This window comes from Pholcus phalangioides, unplaced genomic scaffold (genome assembly GCF_987345545.1).
Source record: "Pholcus phalangioides strain wild (caught in Gottingen) unplaced genomic scaffold, Ppha-v1.0 ptg000007l_1, whole genome shotgun sequence".
NCBI classification, from domain to species: domain Eukaryota; kingdom Metazoa; phylum Arthropoda; class Arachnida; order Araneae; family Pholcidae; genus Pholcus; species Pholcus phalangioides.
This window is the reverse complement of record NW_028301600.1, coordinates 13,850,274-13,871,404: the sequence shown is the minus strand read 5'-3', so window position 1 is coordinate 13,871,404 and position 21,131 is coordinate 13,850,274. Positions and strand designations below refer to the sequence as shown.

Here is a 21,131-nt window from a genome sequence, read left to right as displayed (position 1 = left end):
CCGTTTCTCAAATAGATTGAACAATATATACTCTCTACCACTTATCCACAAAACTCTTCTGAAGAAGCATTTTACTTACCTCATCCCGAAATTTTGCAACTCTTTACCACCTGATTTCCTTAACATTACTAACTTATTACCTTTCAAAAGACACATAAAGCAATATCTTTTTTCAATCAGTGACATCGAGAGTTTCTTTTCATTTGCCTATGCTCCTCAATCAGTTAAATTATTAATCTATTTGATCTTACGTATTGCAACATTACATTGATTTTTATTTGTATATACTTATCTGAAAATCAAATGTGTATTTCATAAAATTGCACTCCTTGCTGTTGCCAAAAATACTGCAAATTATGTGAAAGTTTTGTTTTGACATTTGATTTTTTTTCCTTTTTTTGAAACCCCCTCCCCATTTTGTGTGTGTGTTTTTCTAATATTTCGTTTTTCCGTTTTAGTTTGTTGATGTTGTTTACTAATAAGTAACCGTGTTCCTTATTATTCATTATAAATTTGCAATGTATCATCCAGTATGGGTCTCTAGACCCATTGGCTGATTTTTTGTTTCATTGTATTTATGTAAAAAATTAAAACAATAAACAATAATAAAAAAAAGTTTTGAATAAAGAAGACTTGACCCAACATGTCACCTTTTTGCAGTTTTTGTCTTAAGTGGCTTTACCAAAAGATATTTCGCTTATATGGTGGAGTCGACAGATCTAATGTATATTCGTATATAAGAATTGACATCATCATTGTACCTCCTCAATAATAATGACCATGCCCCCCCCCCAGACTTCCAAGTCTATCTCCGCCTGGATATTTTGTAAAGTTAATTTTTCAATGCAAACCTTTTTCCTATACCTCTTTGTTTGTACCTTCTGAAAATCAGAAGAAAGAAAGCCTACTTCATTAAAAAAGATATAGAATTTTAAACGGGGTGTAGTGATTTCTAATTATCATGCCAAATGCTTATGTTTAACCTTTTAAGGTTAATCATCATGATTTGACTAGGCGATAGTACCATACCTGCAATTACAGTACATTTATATTCTAATGGGATGCCTAATGAGTCCCTAACTTTTTAATATGTTCTTTACTATTACCTTTAACTTTTCAGCAAACTTATTTGCCTTAGAATACCTTGTGCTGCTTGTTATTATTTCAAAACCCAAGTCTCTAGCAAATTGCTTCATTTCAGAACTGCTGAAAGATGCATAGTAATAAATCATGGTTTTTGCAATCCTACATGTAGAGAATACTGGTTTAAATTTTTCAATAACTGCTGCTGCACTATTATTTCTCAAATGCATTAGATCCAGCCATTTAGTTAGGTAACACCGTAATAACAAATAACATCTCCCAGCAAAATCACAGATGGTAACACAAATGTTTTCGTATGGCAGATTAGAAAGTGTGTGACATATACCCAAGTTGTTGCCTAACGTCAATGACATTTTTTTGGTAAGCCATAAAATGTCTCAAAATTGTGTGATAAAAATGGTCATTGCATCTGCTTTGGAATCATCAAAATTACAAATTACCACAACGGAATAGTTCAACTATTTGATAGATGGCACTATTTGAGGAGAAATAAAAAATGTGTGTGGCTAGCTGTGCAACTTGGATTCAAACCCTGACTGGAAAGGGTCTGTACCTCCGAATCTTGCATCACGTGTCTATCAAATGGCATTATCGCTAAGTAATACCTATATGTAGTCGTTTTCGTCTTTTATTTTTATCCTTGAAAAATTATGTCTTTATAATTTTGCAAACATAGAAAATGGGGAGAATTAAAAATCTATTATGTTTCGTTCAGTTCATAAAATGCATCTCAAAGAATCCACTGCATTTTTTTTTTCAATCATTTGCTGATTTCACAGATCCTCTGATCTTCAGTATAAATCATGATATTGATTCAATTATAACTTATAAAATGTCTCAATATAATCAACACATTTCATCCTATTAAATTCAAATTTCATATGAACAATTGATTCATGGAAAATTTTTAAATTTTTCCATTTAAACAAAATTGCACTCAACTTTAATTAGTTGACAATCAGTAACAAATAAGTGGAAGATTTTGAACCCCTAGTGAAGTTCATTGTTTTGTTTAACAAACATTTTGGATAATTTTTAATATTTTTATCCAGAACAAATTTAAAAGAAATTTTGATGTTTATGACATAAAATCATTTATACGCCATTTACCAATCGCATCAGTTCATGATTATTACATTGTTCATAGTCATTAAATTACTTTAAAATAATAATTTTTTTTTTGGAGTGACGTCATTCAGAAAAAATATCACGTCATTCCATGACCTTCATTGTTTATGGTCATTAAATGTGTTTAAAATGTAATTTTTTTCTTTTTTGAGTGATGTCGTCCTCAAAAAATGACCAAATAATCACATCATATTTGATGTCAGGGCTCTTTGCTAGTTTGAGATCTATATCTCTCTCACAAATGATGCTTTTGGCAATCATATCTTTAATGTCATCATCAATTCAAAAAACTACTTGACGATCTTTGTTTTTCGATTTTTCCAATGGGGATCCACAATGGGAATCATGCAGTAACATTAACATGTCTTTTTTCAATGATACAGGTGCTACAATCCTGTTATTGTGTAAAACCTGATTCTGTTCAATACTTGATTCATTTAAATTTTTTAAATATGATCTGGCCTCCTCTGGAACCCTATCAGCACTAGTTGGATGCACTCTTGCAACCCTTGTCTGATTATTCCCAGCACAATATGATCTCTTTTCACAGAATCTGAATGATCACCAAACTCACACGATTTAATTACTTTAAATCAGTGACAAATGCATCAAATGCTTCACCCTCTTTTTGGATGCATCTATTTAAGATGAATCCTTTCATACATGACATTGTTTTTCTTCGTCCTATAGGTGAAATGTATTTAATACCTCCTCAGCAGCCACATTCAAAAACAATGCCACCCTTACCTCAGTCTCCTCCTCATCATTACCAGATGTTTCGTGAAAATCTCAAACTATAGAAAATATTCACAACGTGATGAGGACGAACGACATGTTGTAACTCCGACACATGTTTCGGCACTCATGGGTTCCATTATCAAGGTGTAAAAACACGTTCTGTCCCAACGAAAAAATGTGGTCAGAATGAAAGAGCGGTCAGAGTTGTTTCCTCCACTTCAGTATTTTTATTATCAGTTTTGATGTCATGATGTCATAGGTGTTGATTTCTGTTGTTAGTGAAATCATGTCCAGTTCGGCCCCTTTGAATATTTTTCAAATGCTTTTCATAATGAAAATGTGGTAGAGCAATGGAGGGCGTTGATTTTGTGTCATTTACTAATTGTTCTCGAAAATTCTTCGTGTAAGTACCCTCAAAGAAGTCTAAAAGAAATGGTGATTAAACTTTATGGATCACCTTAGCCTCTGAAAAATTTGTGTTATTCACTCCAGCAATGTAATGCTATTGTGGATTTATGGACCTCTTGATTTTTATCTTATGTTCACTTAATCTACATTACAGTAGTTAGTGTTATAAAATGTCATTTGTCACCATCACATTGTAAATATTTACTATAGTTTTGGGCAAAGTGATTCTTTTGATTTCTCAAACAACTGTTTGAAGCGTCTCTTATTAGGCTTATGCCTTGCGGTCGTTGTGACAGAATTCTGTATCAGCTCTAAGTAATAATCAAATATATATAAACGATCAGTCGACTATCTCATTGATCCAAATTTTAAGCGACTGTGACATATAATCTTTAGCACTAACTATTCTGTTTATTTGTAATGGTAACATTATCAGTACACATAGCATCCTTACAACTTCTGGTTTCAACTACAGCACCAGTGATGATGCTGTTGCCAGATCCTCGCACAACTTATGCCAGAGACTTGTTCTGGCATAAGTTGTTGGAGACTGAATTCTCTCTCTTTAAGTAGATGAAGTAGCCAAAGTGGTTGAAGAATAAGCATTCCAAATGTGCATTGGGAGTGGCTGTAAAGTCACCCACAGCACCATCTGGCAAGAAGGGCGAGCTCCTCGTTTGACCACCACCTTATCCATTTCGATTGACAGTTCACTCTGAGAAGAGTTTCTTTGTCATACTAATTTGATGCATTTTGTATATGACTCAGATTGATACATTCAATTAGTGAATATTACCTGTTTTTTGGATTAAAAAGCAATCCCTTATAAACCATCCTTCAGACTTGGAATTCCTCTCTCATTCGAGGAAGCAGCAATGATTTGATATTTTGAATCACAAAGAAATAAAGAATAAACTCAAAAGAAATAGTGTACAATAAGTAAATATAATAATAATTCGGCCATGAGAAGGGCCCTATGATTTAAAATTTACAAAATTTTAAACTGTAAGGTGAAATGAGAAAAAAGAAACCAGCAACCATGTGGGAAGGATAAAAAAAGTAATGGATGCCACAAAAAAAAAAAATGGCAGTGGCACAAGCATAGTGTATCTTATAGTAGTTTTAACCGCTCCTGTTTTGGTACAATCTTATGATCGGTTTTGCCATAGAAGTGACAATGCTTTATTTTCAGCCGCTTTGAATGCAGTATTCTTGCTCATCCTTATTATTTATATTCAGTCTGGAACTCTAAGCTGGCAATCCAACTGACTGACAATCTTAACCAATCCAATCAATCTGGCAATCTTGACTGACCTTAGCATAGAACAAAGTCACTTTTTGGAAAAAAAAGGTTTATTTTTGAGTGTTGCTGTATTTTACATCCATGAGCTGTCATCTACAGTGTTAAGGATTATGCAGTTGGGGGCCAAAACAACCAAAATTTGTAGTCTTTTCTAGCACAAAAGAGTTCATATTCTTAGCAATAAATTTTTTTAACAATATTACTTGGTATACAGTGTTATTACTTAATTCCCCTTGCCACACTTTACTGGTGAACCATTGATCCTGGGGGGGGGGGGCATACTTCCAATTGAAAAAATTATCCAAACATGTAGAAATCGAATATTTGTCATTCATGTTGCCAGGGGTTGCATAGTTATTAAAATTAAAAAATTAACTTTTTATACGAACAACCTGTCCTCAAATATCCAATTAAAATGTTTCTTTTGGGGCCAGTAAAAGAAATTCCACGTTTCTAAGTGCTATGTTCACTGAGATATTTGTGTTCAAAAATTGTGAAAAATTGGTAAAGAACAACATAATCTAACAGACATGCTCTTTATGCTGTTCTTTCCCAACTTGTCTTCATCAAATATTGCACATAGAAAAGAGAAGGTTTTTCTTTTTTTTGCCTCAGAGAGAGAGCAACAGCTTTCTAATTGGGTTTTTGAGCACAGGGTGTTGGTATAAAAGTAAATTTTAATAACTAATGCAACCCCTTTTAACATGAATAATGTATCTGAGTTCTACACATTTGGATAATTTTTATAATTTGAAGTATGCCCCCTCCTCTCTCTTTCTCAGATTTATGGTTCGCTAGTAAAATATGGCAAGGTGAATTAAGTAATCACCCTATATATACTAGAACATTGTTTTGCATTGAACACTTTTTTTCCCCCTAGGATGCATGAAAATGGAAAGAAATCATTTCTTTTAACGAACAGTGACTATGCATATACATCCGTGAGTATGTTTTTACATATATTTTCAAAACACATCATTTAAAATTAAATCGAAACTGATCTTTTTCCCAAAATATGTAATACAGAGAAATAGTCATCGCTAAGTTAATTACATTAAAGCCCTGTTTATACGACTTTCAAGAAGCCTCATCAAAAACATAGTATAGATGCAAAAATGGTACAACAAACTTCTCTTAAAATGCCCCTCCCAAATAAACTTCAAAAAATACACTGCTCAAAACAATTAGGGGAGCAAGCAAGAAAGTGAAGAAAACTGTAGGAGACAGCCACGTATTGGCATACAATGGATAGTACACGCGTATCAATGCGCAATACAGAAAAAAGACGTAAAAAAATTTGGAATTAAGCTTTAATTCTTTGAAAATATGGAAAAAACATGAAAAGATGATTTAGGGCAACAATTTGGTTACATGTAAACGATAAAAAAAAGTACTGTTTAGACATGATGCATGAGTTTTAATAGGGCGTGTGGTCTCCTCGAACAGCTAAGACTGCTGCACACCTGTTTGCCATGGATGTGATGAGGTTATCGATCAGACTTTGGGGAATACTGTTCCACTCCTCAAGAAGTGCAATCTGCAAGTCTCGGACAGTAACAGGCGGCCTTGGTCGCGCAGCAATGCGTCGTCCAAGCATGTCCCAAACATGCTCGATTGGATTCAGGTCAGGAGAGCACGCTGGCCATTCCATACACTGTATTGTTTCAGCTTCAAGCATGATCTCCACCAGACGAGCTCTATGCGGTCGGGCATTATCATCCTGGAAAACAAAGGAATCTCCAATGGCTCCAGCGTAAGGGATGACATGAGGTCCCAGTATCTCGTCTGCATACCTTCGGGCCGTCAAAGTGCCATTCCGAATGATATGCAGGTGCGTACGTCCGCCTATGCTGTTTCCACCCCATACCATCCAACCAGCTCGTCTGTATTGTGACCTTTCACGAACAAACGCGGGGTTATTTCGAGTGTCCCTGTCCTTCCATGCCAGAACACGTCGGGTGTCACACTCCAGACTGAATCGGGACTCATCTGTAAACAGCACTTGGCTCCAATCATGTTGCTCCCAATCTCGATGTTCAGCAGCCCATCTTCTTCGGGCCGCACGGTGGCGTGGGGTCAACGGAATGCAGACCATTGGCCTACGTGCATAGAGCCCTCCCTCATGAAGCCGATTACGTACTGTTTGGCTGGACACCCTTCGTCCTGTTGTCAAGAACAACCGTCTTTGCAGCTGCGTATCATTCTATGTTCTGTTTCGACATGCTGTTAACCGTACATACGGGTCATCAGTTGCTGTAGTGGCGCGTGGCTGACCTTGCCCTGGTCAACGTCTAACATTTCCTGTTTCTTGGAATCGATTCCACAGCCTTGCAACAACACTTCTGGCGACTCCAACAGCGTCCACAACACTACATTGTGTTTGCCCGGATTCCAGTCTGCCTATAATTCCATGCCATGGATTCTGGTAAATCACGTTGTTGAGACATTCTCAAGTCACCTTGACTCAAAAAAAAATACTGCGCAATCGAATTTCACAGTTACGGCAGTAAAACAGACGTTTCTGCAACATCTCGATTTCTGCCCTTATCTCCTTTTTCTGGTTTTTGACGTCATGAACTTTGATTTGCATATGAAGTTTTCTTCTTCCGTTTCCTGCTAGGCTTTAAATTATGGATGATTCATTTTATGTCACTTATCGGTATACATCTTTGCGTAATTTTGTTAAAACCATGTGCTCCCCTAATTGTTTTGAGCAGTGTAGGATTAGTTACAATAATTCTTATTTTATAAGTTTTTATTTCATAAAAATTATACTTGAGAAAATCATCAACAACAACCATTTTCAATCCACTGCTGGATGAAGGTCTCCTCTAAATTTTTCCATTCTGCTCTGTCTGATGCTTTAGCCATCCAGTTGACTCCTGCCACTTTCCTGATCTCGTCAATCCAAGGGGATGCCTTCTCGGACGTTTAACACCACAGGGGTACCAATCTAGAATACTTGTGGTCCATCTGTTGTCCTGTCTTCTTGCAATATATCCAGCCCATTTCCACTTTCATGATATCATATACCTTAGTGTGGTTCCTTATCCAAGTGATTCGTTTTCTGTCTCTTCTTGTGATGTCTACCATACATCTTTCCATGCTGCTTTGCGTTGTCTGTAGCCTTTGTATCGTCTTGCTTCTGAGTGTCCATGTTTCAGCTTCATAAGTCTGTGCTGGTAGCACACAGACTTATTTTTGGGCATAATGGCATGTGACTCTTCAGAATTATGCAGTTTTTGCCAAAAGTGCTCCATCCAATCCTGATCCTTCTGTTTATTTCATTAATGATTCCGTTGTCCATGGTAATTTCTTGTCCCAGGTATACATGGCTTTCTACTTCTTCTATCTCTGTGTTGTTGAGCAAGATTGTCTTCTTCAACGCAAAGGGGTTGAACATAACTTTAGTCTTTTGCAGATTCATTTTCAAACCCACCGTAATACTTGCCTTCACCAATTCTTGTATCGTTTCCTCTAGTTTTTCTGGATTACTGCTGATAACAACAATGTCTTTTGCAAAACGCAAATGATTGAGAAATTCTCTATTTTAATTTTTTTTTTAATCCCAGTCCAGTTTTCTGAATACTTCTAAAACAGCGGTAAAGAGTTTTGGTGAGATAGTATCACCCTGTCTGACTCCTTGTCTGAGTTTAATTTTTGCTTTTCCTTTATCCAAACGAATCGTTGCAGTTGCTTTGTCATATATTTTCTTGATGATATTGATGTAAATCTTCTCTACCCCAATTACATCTAGAGCTTTAACAACAGCAGATGTGAAGACAGCGTCAAACGCTTTCTCAAAATCAATGAAGGCCATATGGTAATTCGTATTCCTTATGTCTCTCTATAAGTTCCCTGATTGTTTTGATGTTATCCATTGTACTAAATCCACTTCGAAATCCTGCTTGTTCTTTTGTTTGAGCTTCATCCAATTTGGATTCAAGCCTATATGTCAGCACTTTGGTGAAGATTTCATAAATTACTTATAGGAGATTGATTGGTCGATAGTTCTTGATATCCTCTTTTTCACCCTTTTTTGTAAAGAAGAACCATCATTGCGTTATTCCAATCTTCAGGATCATCCGATTTGGTGAGATAATTTGTGAACAAAGCAGCTAGCATACTGGCAAATTCTTCTCCTGCTTCTTTAATAATGTCTATTGAAATCCCATAGTCACCTGGGCTTTTTTATACATCTTATAGCCTTGTAGACTTCCTCTTTCAGCACAGGTGCTATTTGTACAAATTCAGCTTCATTTTCTTTTCTTTCTGCTCCCTTTTCTCTGTCCCGATCCTGTTCTTCGTGTTTGTATAGATATTATAAAATTCCTCAACAATACTAATGATTTCATTTCCATCTTTCCTTTTTAGTGCAAAAATTTCCTTTCTCCCTACAGTTTTCATTTTGTTGATTTTAAGCACCTATTATCTTCCAATGCTTTCTTTACAATATCGCAATTAAACTTCCTGACATCTTCTGTAATGCGTTTTCGTACTGTCTTACAAAGTTCTGCATATTCCACTTTTGATTTAGGGTCATTCTTCTTAATCTGAAATTCTCTCCGATCTTTCATAAGTTTCTTTGTTCCTTCTGTTATTTTCTTTACCGGTTTGATTTCTTTTTCCTCCAGCGACTTCTTTTGCTACTTCTTTTAGGGTAGTGGTTAAAGTTTTATTAATCTTCGTGACATCTTGTTCATCCTCAGTGGTGTTATACAGGAAATCAAATTGGTTCTTCAGCTCTAACTGGAATTTATATCAATGTTCTTGAAGCTTTACCATATCGATGACAGTTTTTCTATTTTTGATAAGTTTCGCTCTTTCCATTCTAGTGTTAAGCCTTATTCTACATCTAACCAGTCGATGATCACTTCCTGTATTGAATTTGTTGAGAACACTGCAGTCTTGGATCGTATGCTTCTTATTAGATAGGATGTAGTTAATCTCACTAGTTGTTCCAGTTGGGCTTCTCCAGGTCCACTTTCTTTGGGGTTTCTTCTTAAAAAATGAATTCATGATACATAACTGTTCGCTCTCTGCAAATCCGACGAGTCAGTTTCCTCTGTTGTATCCTACACCGTAACCATGACTTCCAACTGAGCTTTCGCCATTTCTTCTCTCTCCAATTCTGGCATTGAAGTCACCCATTACTATCTTGATATGATGGTTTCCTTTACTATGCAGCTTGTCTAGTTCTTCATAAAAGTCTTCTACTTCTTCCTCAGAATAGCTTGTTGTTGGTGCATAGATTTGTATAATCTGTATCCTGTATCTGCTTGATATTGACTTGAGAAAATAATACTTGCAAAATCGAGTTCTTTTTAAATAATATTTGTATGCCAGAGGCGAAAGTCTCTATGTCCATTTTTTTCAGTATTGGAATAACACTATTAATTTGCTGTATACACTACACATAGGTTTTGGACACCTATAGGTTTTGAAGTCCTATTTCAATAAACAACAGAGATATTCACTTTATAAAACAAGCAAGCTCCATAGAAAGACACACAAAAAAAAAATCTTTAAACTGCTGTCCTGTAAAATTTACCTTTAGTGACATGGTGTCCTTTACTTCCAGCATATGCAGTCGATCCTGTTTATAACGTTCCCACTTGTAACGTTTTCCTGCTTAGTATGACTTATTTTCATGATCTCAACTTTAATTATTTCTTGTCAAGATTTCATGATACTGGACTATATTAAAGTGTTCAGTATAAACCACTGTGACAGGCTGGACAACTCTGAATATGATCACCTGAGGGAGATTTTCTTCCCCTCCTAGGGCAAAGCGTCAGATCTACAAAGGCCCGAAATCTATCCTAACAGCGAATTGGGTGGTGGCCTAATGACTCTATTTTTGCTGAACTTAGAAATGAGAACGACCCCATTCTGGCGATTGATGAACCCCTTCCTAAGGAAATTCGGGATCAAGGAAACTAAATCTCTTTTAGTTTCTCGCCCTAGTTTCGGTTTCAAAATAAGGCAGGAGCATGACAGTTGAGACGTTAAGCACGCCCACCAATACCAGAAAGTAGCCAATAGTAATGAGACATGAACCATTTTAAAAGACGTCCCATGAGGGTATCGGCACTGATAAGGGCCCAACACAAATAGGAGGTTTTTTACATGGCAATGAGATTGACGTGTTTTTTCCTCCCCATAAACGAAATGGCATGACATCTAAATTCTTGATGCACACTGACTGAGAGAGCAAGGGAAGAGAACTTCTGGAACCTAATTGTGCTCCGGTACCGATTTCACGTCCAGACATAACCACCGAGTTGACAGTTTTTCCACCTTATATTGATGTACACGCACATTCACAACCACACCCATGCACAATCTTGTCTTTCCCTTTCTTCATATGCCCAGAAGGGCGGCCCTTAAGCTGGCGGTTTGCCTTGAAGGGACAAGGAACCAGCAAAAACATCAAAGTCTGGCCTGGTCAAGATTTCCTGTTTAAAGTGTTTTCCTTCTTATAACATTTTTTCATGACAGGAAAATGCTATAAATGGGATCGACTGTAACTCACATGAAAAAAATGTAATTGGCATAACATTACCGTTGCTTAAATCTTGAGTACTTTTATGCTATTCGTTCCAAGAGTTAAAAAAAAACAGTGTAATGCTAAACTTCTTTAAAAAGGATTAATTGTTTCTTTTGCCTGTTGTTCTGTTCTTTGTCTAAACAAAGAGTATAATGTATCGAGTATAATTTTTTTGAAAATTTTCTAAAAGGAAGATTAAATATTGTACATGTTTAAATTTGAATGGAACAAGAAACTTTAATATTAATTTATAAAGAAAACTCAAGGGGAGTTTGTAAAACTTTGAATCATCCAAAGTTCAAATTAATTAAGTTCTACTGTATTTTGAGAAAAAATAAAGTTTGAATAGGTTAGCATTCGTGTAGGTTTGAGGCAGAATTAAAACTTGTGTCTTTCGCGCATCAAAGTCTTTGAGCTGCTAGACAAGTTTCTTGATTATTCCATGACAGCTTCACCATTAATTAATATTCACTTAACTACACCACCTGCACAACAGAGAATGGAACTTCATCCTAGGACTTTTTTTGGAAATTTATGTATGCTAGAAAATTAACATAGTAGGCAAACATTCTGATCCTAGGAGCACAAAAACTTCCAAGTAGTGAAATGTAAATGCAGCTCTGAGAAATCATTTACAAAATGTTGCATATTTTTAAATGCAACTTCAGCAGAGATAATTGACTTAGAAGTTTTCAACATTTGTCACCAATGATTGAGGGTATGGTTCACAAACTGTGAAATACAAATTAAATTCAAAGTTATCAAAATTCTGTAGTTGTCAAAAAATTGTTATTTATTGTGAATAAAAAATGAAATGATTGAGTTCATTCTATTTGTATACATTCCCTAAAATTGGCAATTTTTTTGCCAATGAATACTTGCCAAAACCATAGCAATTTTATATATTTAATATCTCAATGAATAGTGCACTCGAAAATATGATTTTTTGTTTGCTAATGAATTTTCATTATGGGATCTACATTATGGATGGTATTTTTCAATACACGAGGACTGTATAAAAAGTTTGTTTTTTTTTCTCAGGGTTTTTTAGAACAGATTAAGATTTTAAGTAGGTGAACAATCATTTGAAAACTTTTTGTAATTGAAAGTATGTTTCTAAAGTCAATGATTGCAGAGATATATGCTGTGTAAATAATTTGGGACATCCTGTATAACAAAGGTACAAATGTATGAAGAGATGGTATTTTTTCAGCTTGAAAAAAATTTTAGCTGCACTTGCCCGGTATGCAAGGGGATCCGGGTTCGATTCCCAGAAAAGGCAAATAACTTTTCTTCCCAAATATCAGTTTCGGCATAACATCCAGAAAATTCAATTTCTCAAAGATACAAATGCTTTGCCTATCAACAGTTTCATTCAAAAATATGTCCATTCCAGTGTTTATTGAAATTTTCAATGTATACAACTCTTTATATCACATTTTTAGGCTATCATGTCCCACCTATTTGATTATCCATCCACAGCAGGGGTAAGTATATTTTTCAATGAATTGATACATATAATTTCAAATTTTTTCTGATCAGAACTATAAGTATTTTTTATACAATTTTGAGCTTGGTCAAAATTTTTTATTTTAATTCATATTAACTCTCACAAAAAACAAAATAATGAAACAAAGAAAAACATTAACATCAATATTTAGCACATACGTTGTGACCTCAATTAACAACAGTTTTATATGCAGAATATCTATATACAGCAGAACTTAGGTTAACAAGGATTAACTTTGAGCCACTTTGGATGATACATTAGTTAAAATTTTATACTTTTTTAAATCAAGTTTTACATTATCATAACTGAGCCACTCGCCAATGAGAATTTCCAAATTGGTGAGCCTAGTTACATCCAGAATAGTTTTCCCAATTAGCTTGTGAGTGAAATGTCAGTTATTGGAACCAAGATGAGCGACCATGCTCTGATCAATGCTGAAGGTCATGTTCCATTCATTTGCCCATGCTGCAATCCTGTTTAAGTTGTCCTGGAGCATCTCCCTTTTGCTTGGTTTCCTGATAAATGCCATTAGCTTCACGTCATATGTGAATTTCTCATCAATACCCTGATTGAGTTTATTGATAAAAGTTAAAGTCTGAGAAAAGCAAAGGACACTTCCTAGAAGGTACTCCACAATCAAAAAATTCCCTATTCATCATAACATGCTGTGACCTACTTTGCAACTACAATTACATGCAATTCAACAAGGACCCCAATCCAAATCTCATGTAAACACTTCAAGAGTTTACCATGTTGGACCTGATCAAAAGCCTTTTGGAAATCAAGGTAGATTATAAGTTTTTGCGTTTGCCCAAAGCCTTAGTCACATTATCATAGAAGCAAAGGCGGTTGGTTACACATTGACTTGCTCTTCCTGAACCCATGCCGATTTTACGACAAAACATTATTATCCTCCATCCACTTCATGACTTGCTTTTTGATGATAATTTCCAGTATTTTAGAGAGGGAGCTAGTTACACTCACCAGGTGATAATTTGAGATAATTTCCCTACTATGCTTTTTAAATATAAGAACTATGTTAGTTTTTTCTAATCCTGTGGGGGACGATACCCTCAGCCACACTACTCCTAGACATTCTCGTCTTCACCGTCGCTAGGAACAGACGTGCTTTTATTGCGCTCCGCTCACTGACCAATAGAAGTTTTATCCGAAACCGTTGCCAGAGGATTACCGAAGGATTATCCGTTACGTCAGTGCGCCATTTTGTGTCTTTCTTTTTTTTTTCTTCATTCTTGTGAGTTTTATTTAGCGTGTTGTTTATTTTTGGGTCATATTCTGCTGTGTTTTTTTGGGTTTTTTTTAGCGCACGTTGGATTGCGAGATAAGTGGTTTTTTTTTATTATATTGCTCTCATTTTTTTTTAAATTTTCGTTGTGTATTTTCGATCGACTTAAATTTATTTTTCTCGTTCGCATTTCATTTTCATTGTTTTTTCGCCAGGTTTGTGTTTTCTCGTTTCTTTGATATAAATTCGTAGCTTTTGGACGTTAGTGTTAGCAAACAGTGTATACTTTTTCCCGGGTACTCTCAATAACTTTGTTTTTCCTTCCATTTGGGCCTATTGTTGTAGTGTTAGTGATTTGAGATAGTTAGCTAATTCTAATAAGTATAAATTATACTTCGTAGCTTAATACTTTTTTTAGAGGGTGTTGTATTCTTCATATACATATTTATTTTATTCTTCGTGGTTTAGTGCTGAGCATTCTATTTTACGTAATTTTTTCGTATAATCTCTTACGTATGTTTTGCATAGTAATGTATTTTACATTATTTTAATTTCCAGTTAACATTTCTCATTAAGTTGGTGCTCGAAAATTTTTTGTATCAGCATGTATCAGAAGCCACTAGGGGTACGGCTATTTTGGATTTAGTTCTTACTAGTTCTGAGGATCTAGTTGAACATGTTTCTGTGGGGGAAGAGTTTTCTTCCAGTGATCATCGTATCGTCAGATTTCACTGTAACTTTTCCTCGGGTAAGGTTGATAACAAAAGATTGGTTCCTTGTTTTTGGAGAACTAACTTTGATGTTTCGAGAAGAAGGTTAGCGGAAGTTTTCAAAGACTGGTTGGAATCAGTAAGGGGTGGTAAGTCAGTGGGAAGAATTTAGTACGAAGCTGTCCTCTGTTTTGCATGACGTCATACCCTTTGTTCGAAAAAAGCGTGTTTGTACATCGCACCCTCTATGGTTCACGGATAGCGTGCGGAACCTTTATCTTGAAAAGAAAAGAGCATTCAGAGAGTATAAAAGTGGACGAGGTGACCTATCATTGTTTACTGATAAAAGAAGACTGTTGAAGAAAGCGATAAGGGATAGTAAAAAGGAAGTTGAATCTAGGTTGGCAGATAACATTGGCTCTGACCCAAAATCATTTTTTCGATACGTCAATAATGGATGTAAGGGGACAGTTGGCCCCCTCTCGATAGGAGGCTCTAGGGTAGAGAGCAATGTAGGCATGTGTAGTGCTTTCAATGACTTTTTTGCGTCGGTTTTTAATGGAGATAATGATATTCGATATACGGGTGTTGTGTGGGGTAATAAAATCCTCAACGATATTCAAGTAGAAGACGTGGAGTTCCTAAATTTTCTAAGAAATGTATGTGCAAGCAAAGCACCAGGACCAGATGATATCTATGCCAGGGTCCTCAGGGAATGTGCTAATGAATTAGCATGTTGGAGCCAGTGGCACAGATATACAGGAGTAGTGTTGCTGAGGATATCGTCCCAAGAGATTGGAAACTTACTAACGTTGTTCCGATATTTAAGAAGGGTAGTAGAGAAGCGGTGTCCAATTATCGTCCAGTGAGTTTGACGAGCTCCCTCTCGAAAATTTTTGAAATTATCATCAAAAGGCAGTTTGTGAAGTGGATAGACGAGAATAATGTATTGTCGGATAATCAGCATGGGTTCAGGAAGGGAAAGTCATGTGTAACTAAACACCTTTGCTTCTATGATCACGTGACTAAGGCTTTGGGTAAGAGCAAAAATGTAGACGTTGTTTACCTTGATTTCCAGAAGGCATTCGATCGGGTCCAACATGGCAAACTATTGAAGCGTTTACACGAGATTAGAATTGGATAGAATCGTGGTTAAGAGATAGGTCTCTTAGGACAAGGAGTTATGGTGAACGGGGATTTCTCTGGTTGGACAAGTGGAGTTCCTCAGGGAAGTGTCCTTGGCCCCATACTTTTTGCACTTTTTATCGACAAACTCGATTAGGGTATCGATGGGATTACTAGCGAATTCGCAGATGATGTGAAGCTAATGGGGGTAATCGGGAATGAAAGCGATATGGAGTTGCTCCAGACCAACTTAAACAGGATTGCAGCATGGGCAAATGAATGGAGCATGACGTTTAGCATAGATAAGTGCATGGTCGCTCATTTTGGTTTCAACAACCCACGGTTCTCTTGAATGGTGAATGGTGTCACTATCCCAGATTCAACTAGGGTCACCGATTTGGGAATTCTCATTGACGAGCGACTTAAGTTTTCTGAACATTGTTCAGCGGTGGTCAAAAAAGCGAATAGAATGCTTGGTCTCATTTTCAAAAAGGTCTCTTCGCGTTCTCCTAAAATCATTCTTCCGCTTTTTCGAGGCTTAGTTCGTCCTGGACTGGAGTATGCTGTAAGGTTTTGGAGACCATACCTACAGAGGGACATAGACTTGGTTGAAGTGGTGCAGAGAAGAGCTACGCGTGTTCTTATTGGCACACTGGGCTTGAGTTGTGAAGAGAGACTTCATTTTTTGAATATGTTTTCATTGGATGAACGCAGGTGTCGAGGAGATATGATCGAAGTGTTCAAAATTTTCAATGGGATGGACCATGAACTTTTAGTACACTGCCAATTGACTGCTTTTACAAGGAGACACCAGTATCATTTGGTGAGGGACAATGCAAGGTTATGGTGTCGCAGGGAATTTTTCTCGAATAGGGTTGTTAATAAATGGAATAGCTTACCCCCGGAGGTAGTAAATTGTAACACAATTGACACGTTTAAAAAGAAGTATGATAAACATGTTGGAGTAAATCGAGAAGCTATCCATTCTTAGAATAAGACAACCATAAGTATTCTTTATGGGCATTGTATAATATTTTATCATGTGTATATATTGTTTATAATTTGTGTTAATTGCATTTTTAATTGGGTTGCTGTATTTTTGAAATATATGACAACCATATTTTTATGGGCATCTTTTTATCAGCCACCTCGTTGGGCATTTTGTCTGTTGTGGTGTTGTATTTGTATATTTGTATAGATCTATCTGTGCAATCAGTAAAAACAGCTCATTAGTGTATTGTCTAAGGACCTTTGTTTAAATGTCACCCGGTCCTGGTGCTTTGCTAGCAGATAAATTCCTGAGAAGCCGGAGGTCTTCCCCCATCATCAACTTGAATTCCATTCAGTTCCTTATCAATCCAAGGTCCATCGCTACTTGAAACATCACTGTCTTTGTTGAAAAGTCTCTCTAACATGAAAAAATCATTGAATATCTTATACATGTTTTTGCTGCCTTCTACTCTGGGCTCTTCTATGACTAATGGACCAACAGATACCTTGCATCTATTATTAACATACTTACAAAATGATATTGGGTTTGTGCCAATATTATCTGCTAATCTAGATTCCATTTCTTTCTTACTATCTCCAATCACTTGCTTCAACTTTCTCCTTTTATCAGTATATGCAGTCAAATTTAAGCTTCCATTCTTAAATTTTCTAAATGCCCTTTTCCTTTCAAGATAAAAATTTTGCTACACTTCTATGAACTAGGGGTACGATGAACAAACTAGTTTTTTTACTAGGAAAAGGTATGAAATCGCATAAAGCAGAGATAAGTTTCTCTGGAAACTCTGCCAATTGGTTTACCACCCTAACTGATTCTAGTTGGTCTTTGAAAATATTTGCTAACTTTTCTCTCAATAGCCCAAAAATGGTTCTACGAAAACAGGGAACCCATCTTTTCTTAATCACTTTACCTGTAGAAAAGTTACATAAGAAAAAATAGACGCAATGGCCACTACCAGAAAATTCATCCCCCACTGATACATATTCAATGAGATTGTTGTAATTGGTAAGAATCAAATGCAAAAGAGGTATTCCCAGTGGATTCTGATACCCGTTGACACAAGAAATTATCAAGAACTATTTTAAAATCATTCTCAATGGTTCCTAGCTGAAAGATTATCCTAATCGATACCCTGATAGTTGAAGGCCCCTAATATTACAACCCTCTTATGCTTATACATATAGAAAATCTTATTGTGTAGCTTGGAAATGTAATTAGATCACTATTTGAAGGGTTATAACCTACTTGAAAATAAGCTTACAACCCTTTTTGTTTTAGAGTTCCACTCACGTAGTTTCAGTCACACGGCTCTATACTTTGTCTTTATACTACTACACACTCTAGTATGTGAGCGTGACTTAACACATATATTAATACTTCTTCCCCTTCCTACCTGTCCTATTTCTGAAAAAAGTATACTCAGATATATGTAAAAAAACATTTATCCCCATAGTTTGCCCAAGTTTCTTTAAAGGCTATAAGATGAAGGCCTTCCACAGCAGTCATAATTTCTAAGATGTCTTTTATTTTCCAAACTTCTAGTATTTATTAAAACACATTTTAATTTGCCCTATGATGCGTTGTTAATTGAGAAGTCATCCAAATTTTTTTTTTCAGTATTGCATAATTCCTCGGTTATATATATTTTCTCATAATTTTCACTGATTACCCCACAATCCCTTCTTAATGGTCTGGGAATAAAAAACCTGACCTCAGGTTTTGTAAACCTCCCAGACCCCCTTCCCCATTTATTTAGGTGAACCCCATCCCAAAAAGCCACCTATCAGTGAAATAGGAAAGTTCAAGAAATGTGACCCAGAGCAAAGGACTAATGTTCTTCACACCTTTGTTAAAAACCTCTGAATCCTACTTCTATATACCCCCTACTTCCCAGAGGCGGTACTGGAATCACTGCCACCCCTGAATGACCCTCCACAGTGAATGACCAAAAGGGTGGCCTAGAGAGTTTGCAAGCACATGAGTGAGGAAAAGAGTGACCTAAAGTGGAAGGAAGTATGTGAGTGACCAAAAGAGTGTGCAAGCAAGTATGTGAGTGACCAAAAGAGTGTGCAAGCAAGTATGTGAGTGACCAAAAGAGTGTGCAAGCATTGAGTGGCCAAAACAATATGCAAGCGTGATTGACCAAAACAGTGTGCAAGCACGTGAAAGACCAAAAGAGTGACTTAGAGGGTATGTGATTATGAGTGTGACCAAAAGAGTGACACTTAGAGACACTGGTGTACTTGCAAGGGGAGGAGAGGGCCTAGTGGTTTGCAACACAGGGTGACAAATTCGAGGAAAGAGTAGTCACGAAAACTTGACTAGAATAGGAGAAGATATTTTGTGTTCAGCATCTAGCCAGAAAATGAACATCATACATGGTGCCGCACTGTCATCGATATACACCTGCCTTGTCATTGTTTGTCGCAAGGATATGCTTTTGCTTCTGCCATCTGATGGCTGGAATAATACATTATATGCAAATGAGGAGAGATCGGCGCTGATTGGATGCCTTGACAGCAGCCAACCTTACATAAGGTGACAGCAAGATCACCTTCTCACTCTATTTCAATTCCACCTGATCATGTAGTTTCATCTCTGTAACTTGCTTCATTGGTTATACTCCAACTCCCCGTGGGGAGTCTGGTCCTCTGTCATCAATGTTCCTGAATTCAACTCTGGCAATTTGATCATCCTCTAAGGTTCATGAAGGGGAAGTCAGTGGGACAGTTTGAGGGTGATCGATGAACACTTTAAAGGACTGATTCTCCATGGACTGAGGATCCGGATTGCCACATTGATAGTGAAACTCAAACTTCATTAAAATTTCTGAGATTTCAATAAATTTAAATAATGTTAAATTCAGTAATAAAAGTTGAATTGTAATGAGTTCTAATTCTTGAATGTTGCGTTTGCTTGTGAGGCTTATTTTTTGATCCCAGATGTGACAATCATCACAAATGACAGCATGGGTTATTCAAGTTCAAGATCAATGGAGGAAAATATGTCTCAGTAAATCAGGTTAAAGCTTTCCAACATCACATTATTTTTATCTAACCACTTCACCAATTATCTTTTGATAATAATTTCCAAAACTTTCAAGAGGAACTTGTCTATCCACTCCACAAACTACCTTTTGGTGGTGATCTCTAAAATTTTCGAGAAGGAGTTCGTCAAACTCACTGGACAATAATTGGACACAGCTTCTCTGCTACCCTTTTTAAGTATCAAAACTATCGAAACTGCATTAGCAAGCTTCCGATTCCTTGGACCTATACCCTTAGTAACACTACTCCTGTAAATCTGTGCGACTGGCCCCAACACTTCATTAGCACATCCCCTGAGGATGGACATAACTGGGGGGGGAGCAGGCGGGTCTGGTGCTCTGGGCGCTGAACCAGAATGGGACGCCAAATTCACCCTTTAACTGCTGCTTCTACATTACAAGGGGCACCAAAATGCTGGATTGCCCCGGGTGACAAAATATCTGGTTACAGCCATGCCTGAGGACCCTAGGATATATATCTCCTGGTGCTTTGCTTGCATATACATTTTTTAGAAGTTTTAGGACTTCACATCTTCCGCTTGAATTTTGTTGAGGACTGTCACCTCATGCCATACCAGTACTTTGTATATCACTTTCACTATTAAAAACTGATGCGAAAAATTAAACACTACACATATCTACATTGCTCTCTACCCTAGACCCTCTTGTTGATGGGGGGGGGGGCTAATTGTTCCCTTACATCCATTCTTGGCGTACCTGAGAAAGGATTTTGGGTCAGTGCCAATGTTATCTACTAACCTAGATTCCTTCTTTCCTTTTTGCTATCCCTTATCCCTTTCTGCAATGGCCGCCTTTATCAGTGCATAAAAAGGGCAGGTCACTTCATCCACTTTTATTCTTTGAATGCCCTTCTCTTTTCAAGATAAAGATTATGCATGTTATTCGTGAAACAGGTTGCAATGAACAAAGGGTATTACATCATGCAAAACAAAGAAGAGTTTTGTTCTGACTTATCACACCCATTGATACCAACAGGTCTTTGAAAATTAACCCTAACGTTTCCTTTAAATATTTGAAGTTGCTTCTTTGAAGACAAGGAACCATTCTATTATTTATGACATGATTTATACGCTCTAGCGAAGGAAAATCTCTATCTCCTCTGTAGCTTAGTGGTCAGAGCACTCATCCGGCAATCGAGGGACCCGGGTTCGACTCCCGGTAGAGGCAGAGATGAGTTTTTTCCTTCCTTAAAAAATTAACATCTCAAATAATAAATATCTTCACAACATCCAG

The 21,131-nt window shown here is 36.6% G+C and overlaps 1 protein-coding gene across 7 annotated transcripts in view; it reads left to right on the top strand.

The window, feature by feature from the left end:
- Nt5b (5' nucleotidase B) overlaps window positions 1-21,131 on the top strand; it is a 294,946-nt gene that overhangs the window by 170,958 nt on the left and 102,857 nt on the right. For all 7 annotated transcript variants that reach the window (XM_089232682.1, XM_089232683.1, XM_089232686.1 and 4 more), the window contains 2 exons: window positions 5,562-5,622; window positions 12,677-12,718. In XM_089232682.1, coding sequence (XP_089088808.1) covers window positions 5,562-5,622; window positions 12,677-12,718 — 103 coding nt within the window. The remainder of the gene's footprint in view (window positions 1-5,561; window positions 5,623-12,676; window positions 12,719-21,131) is intronic.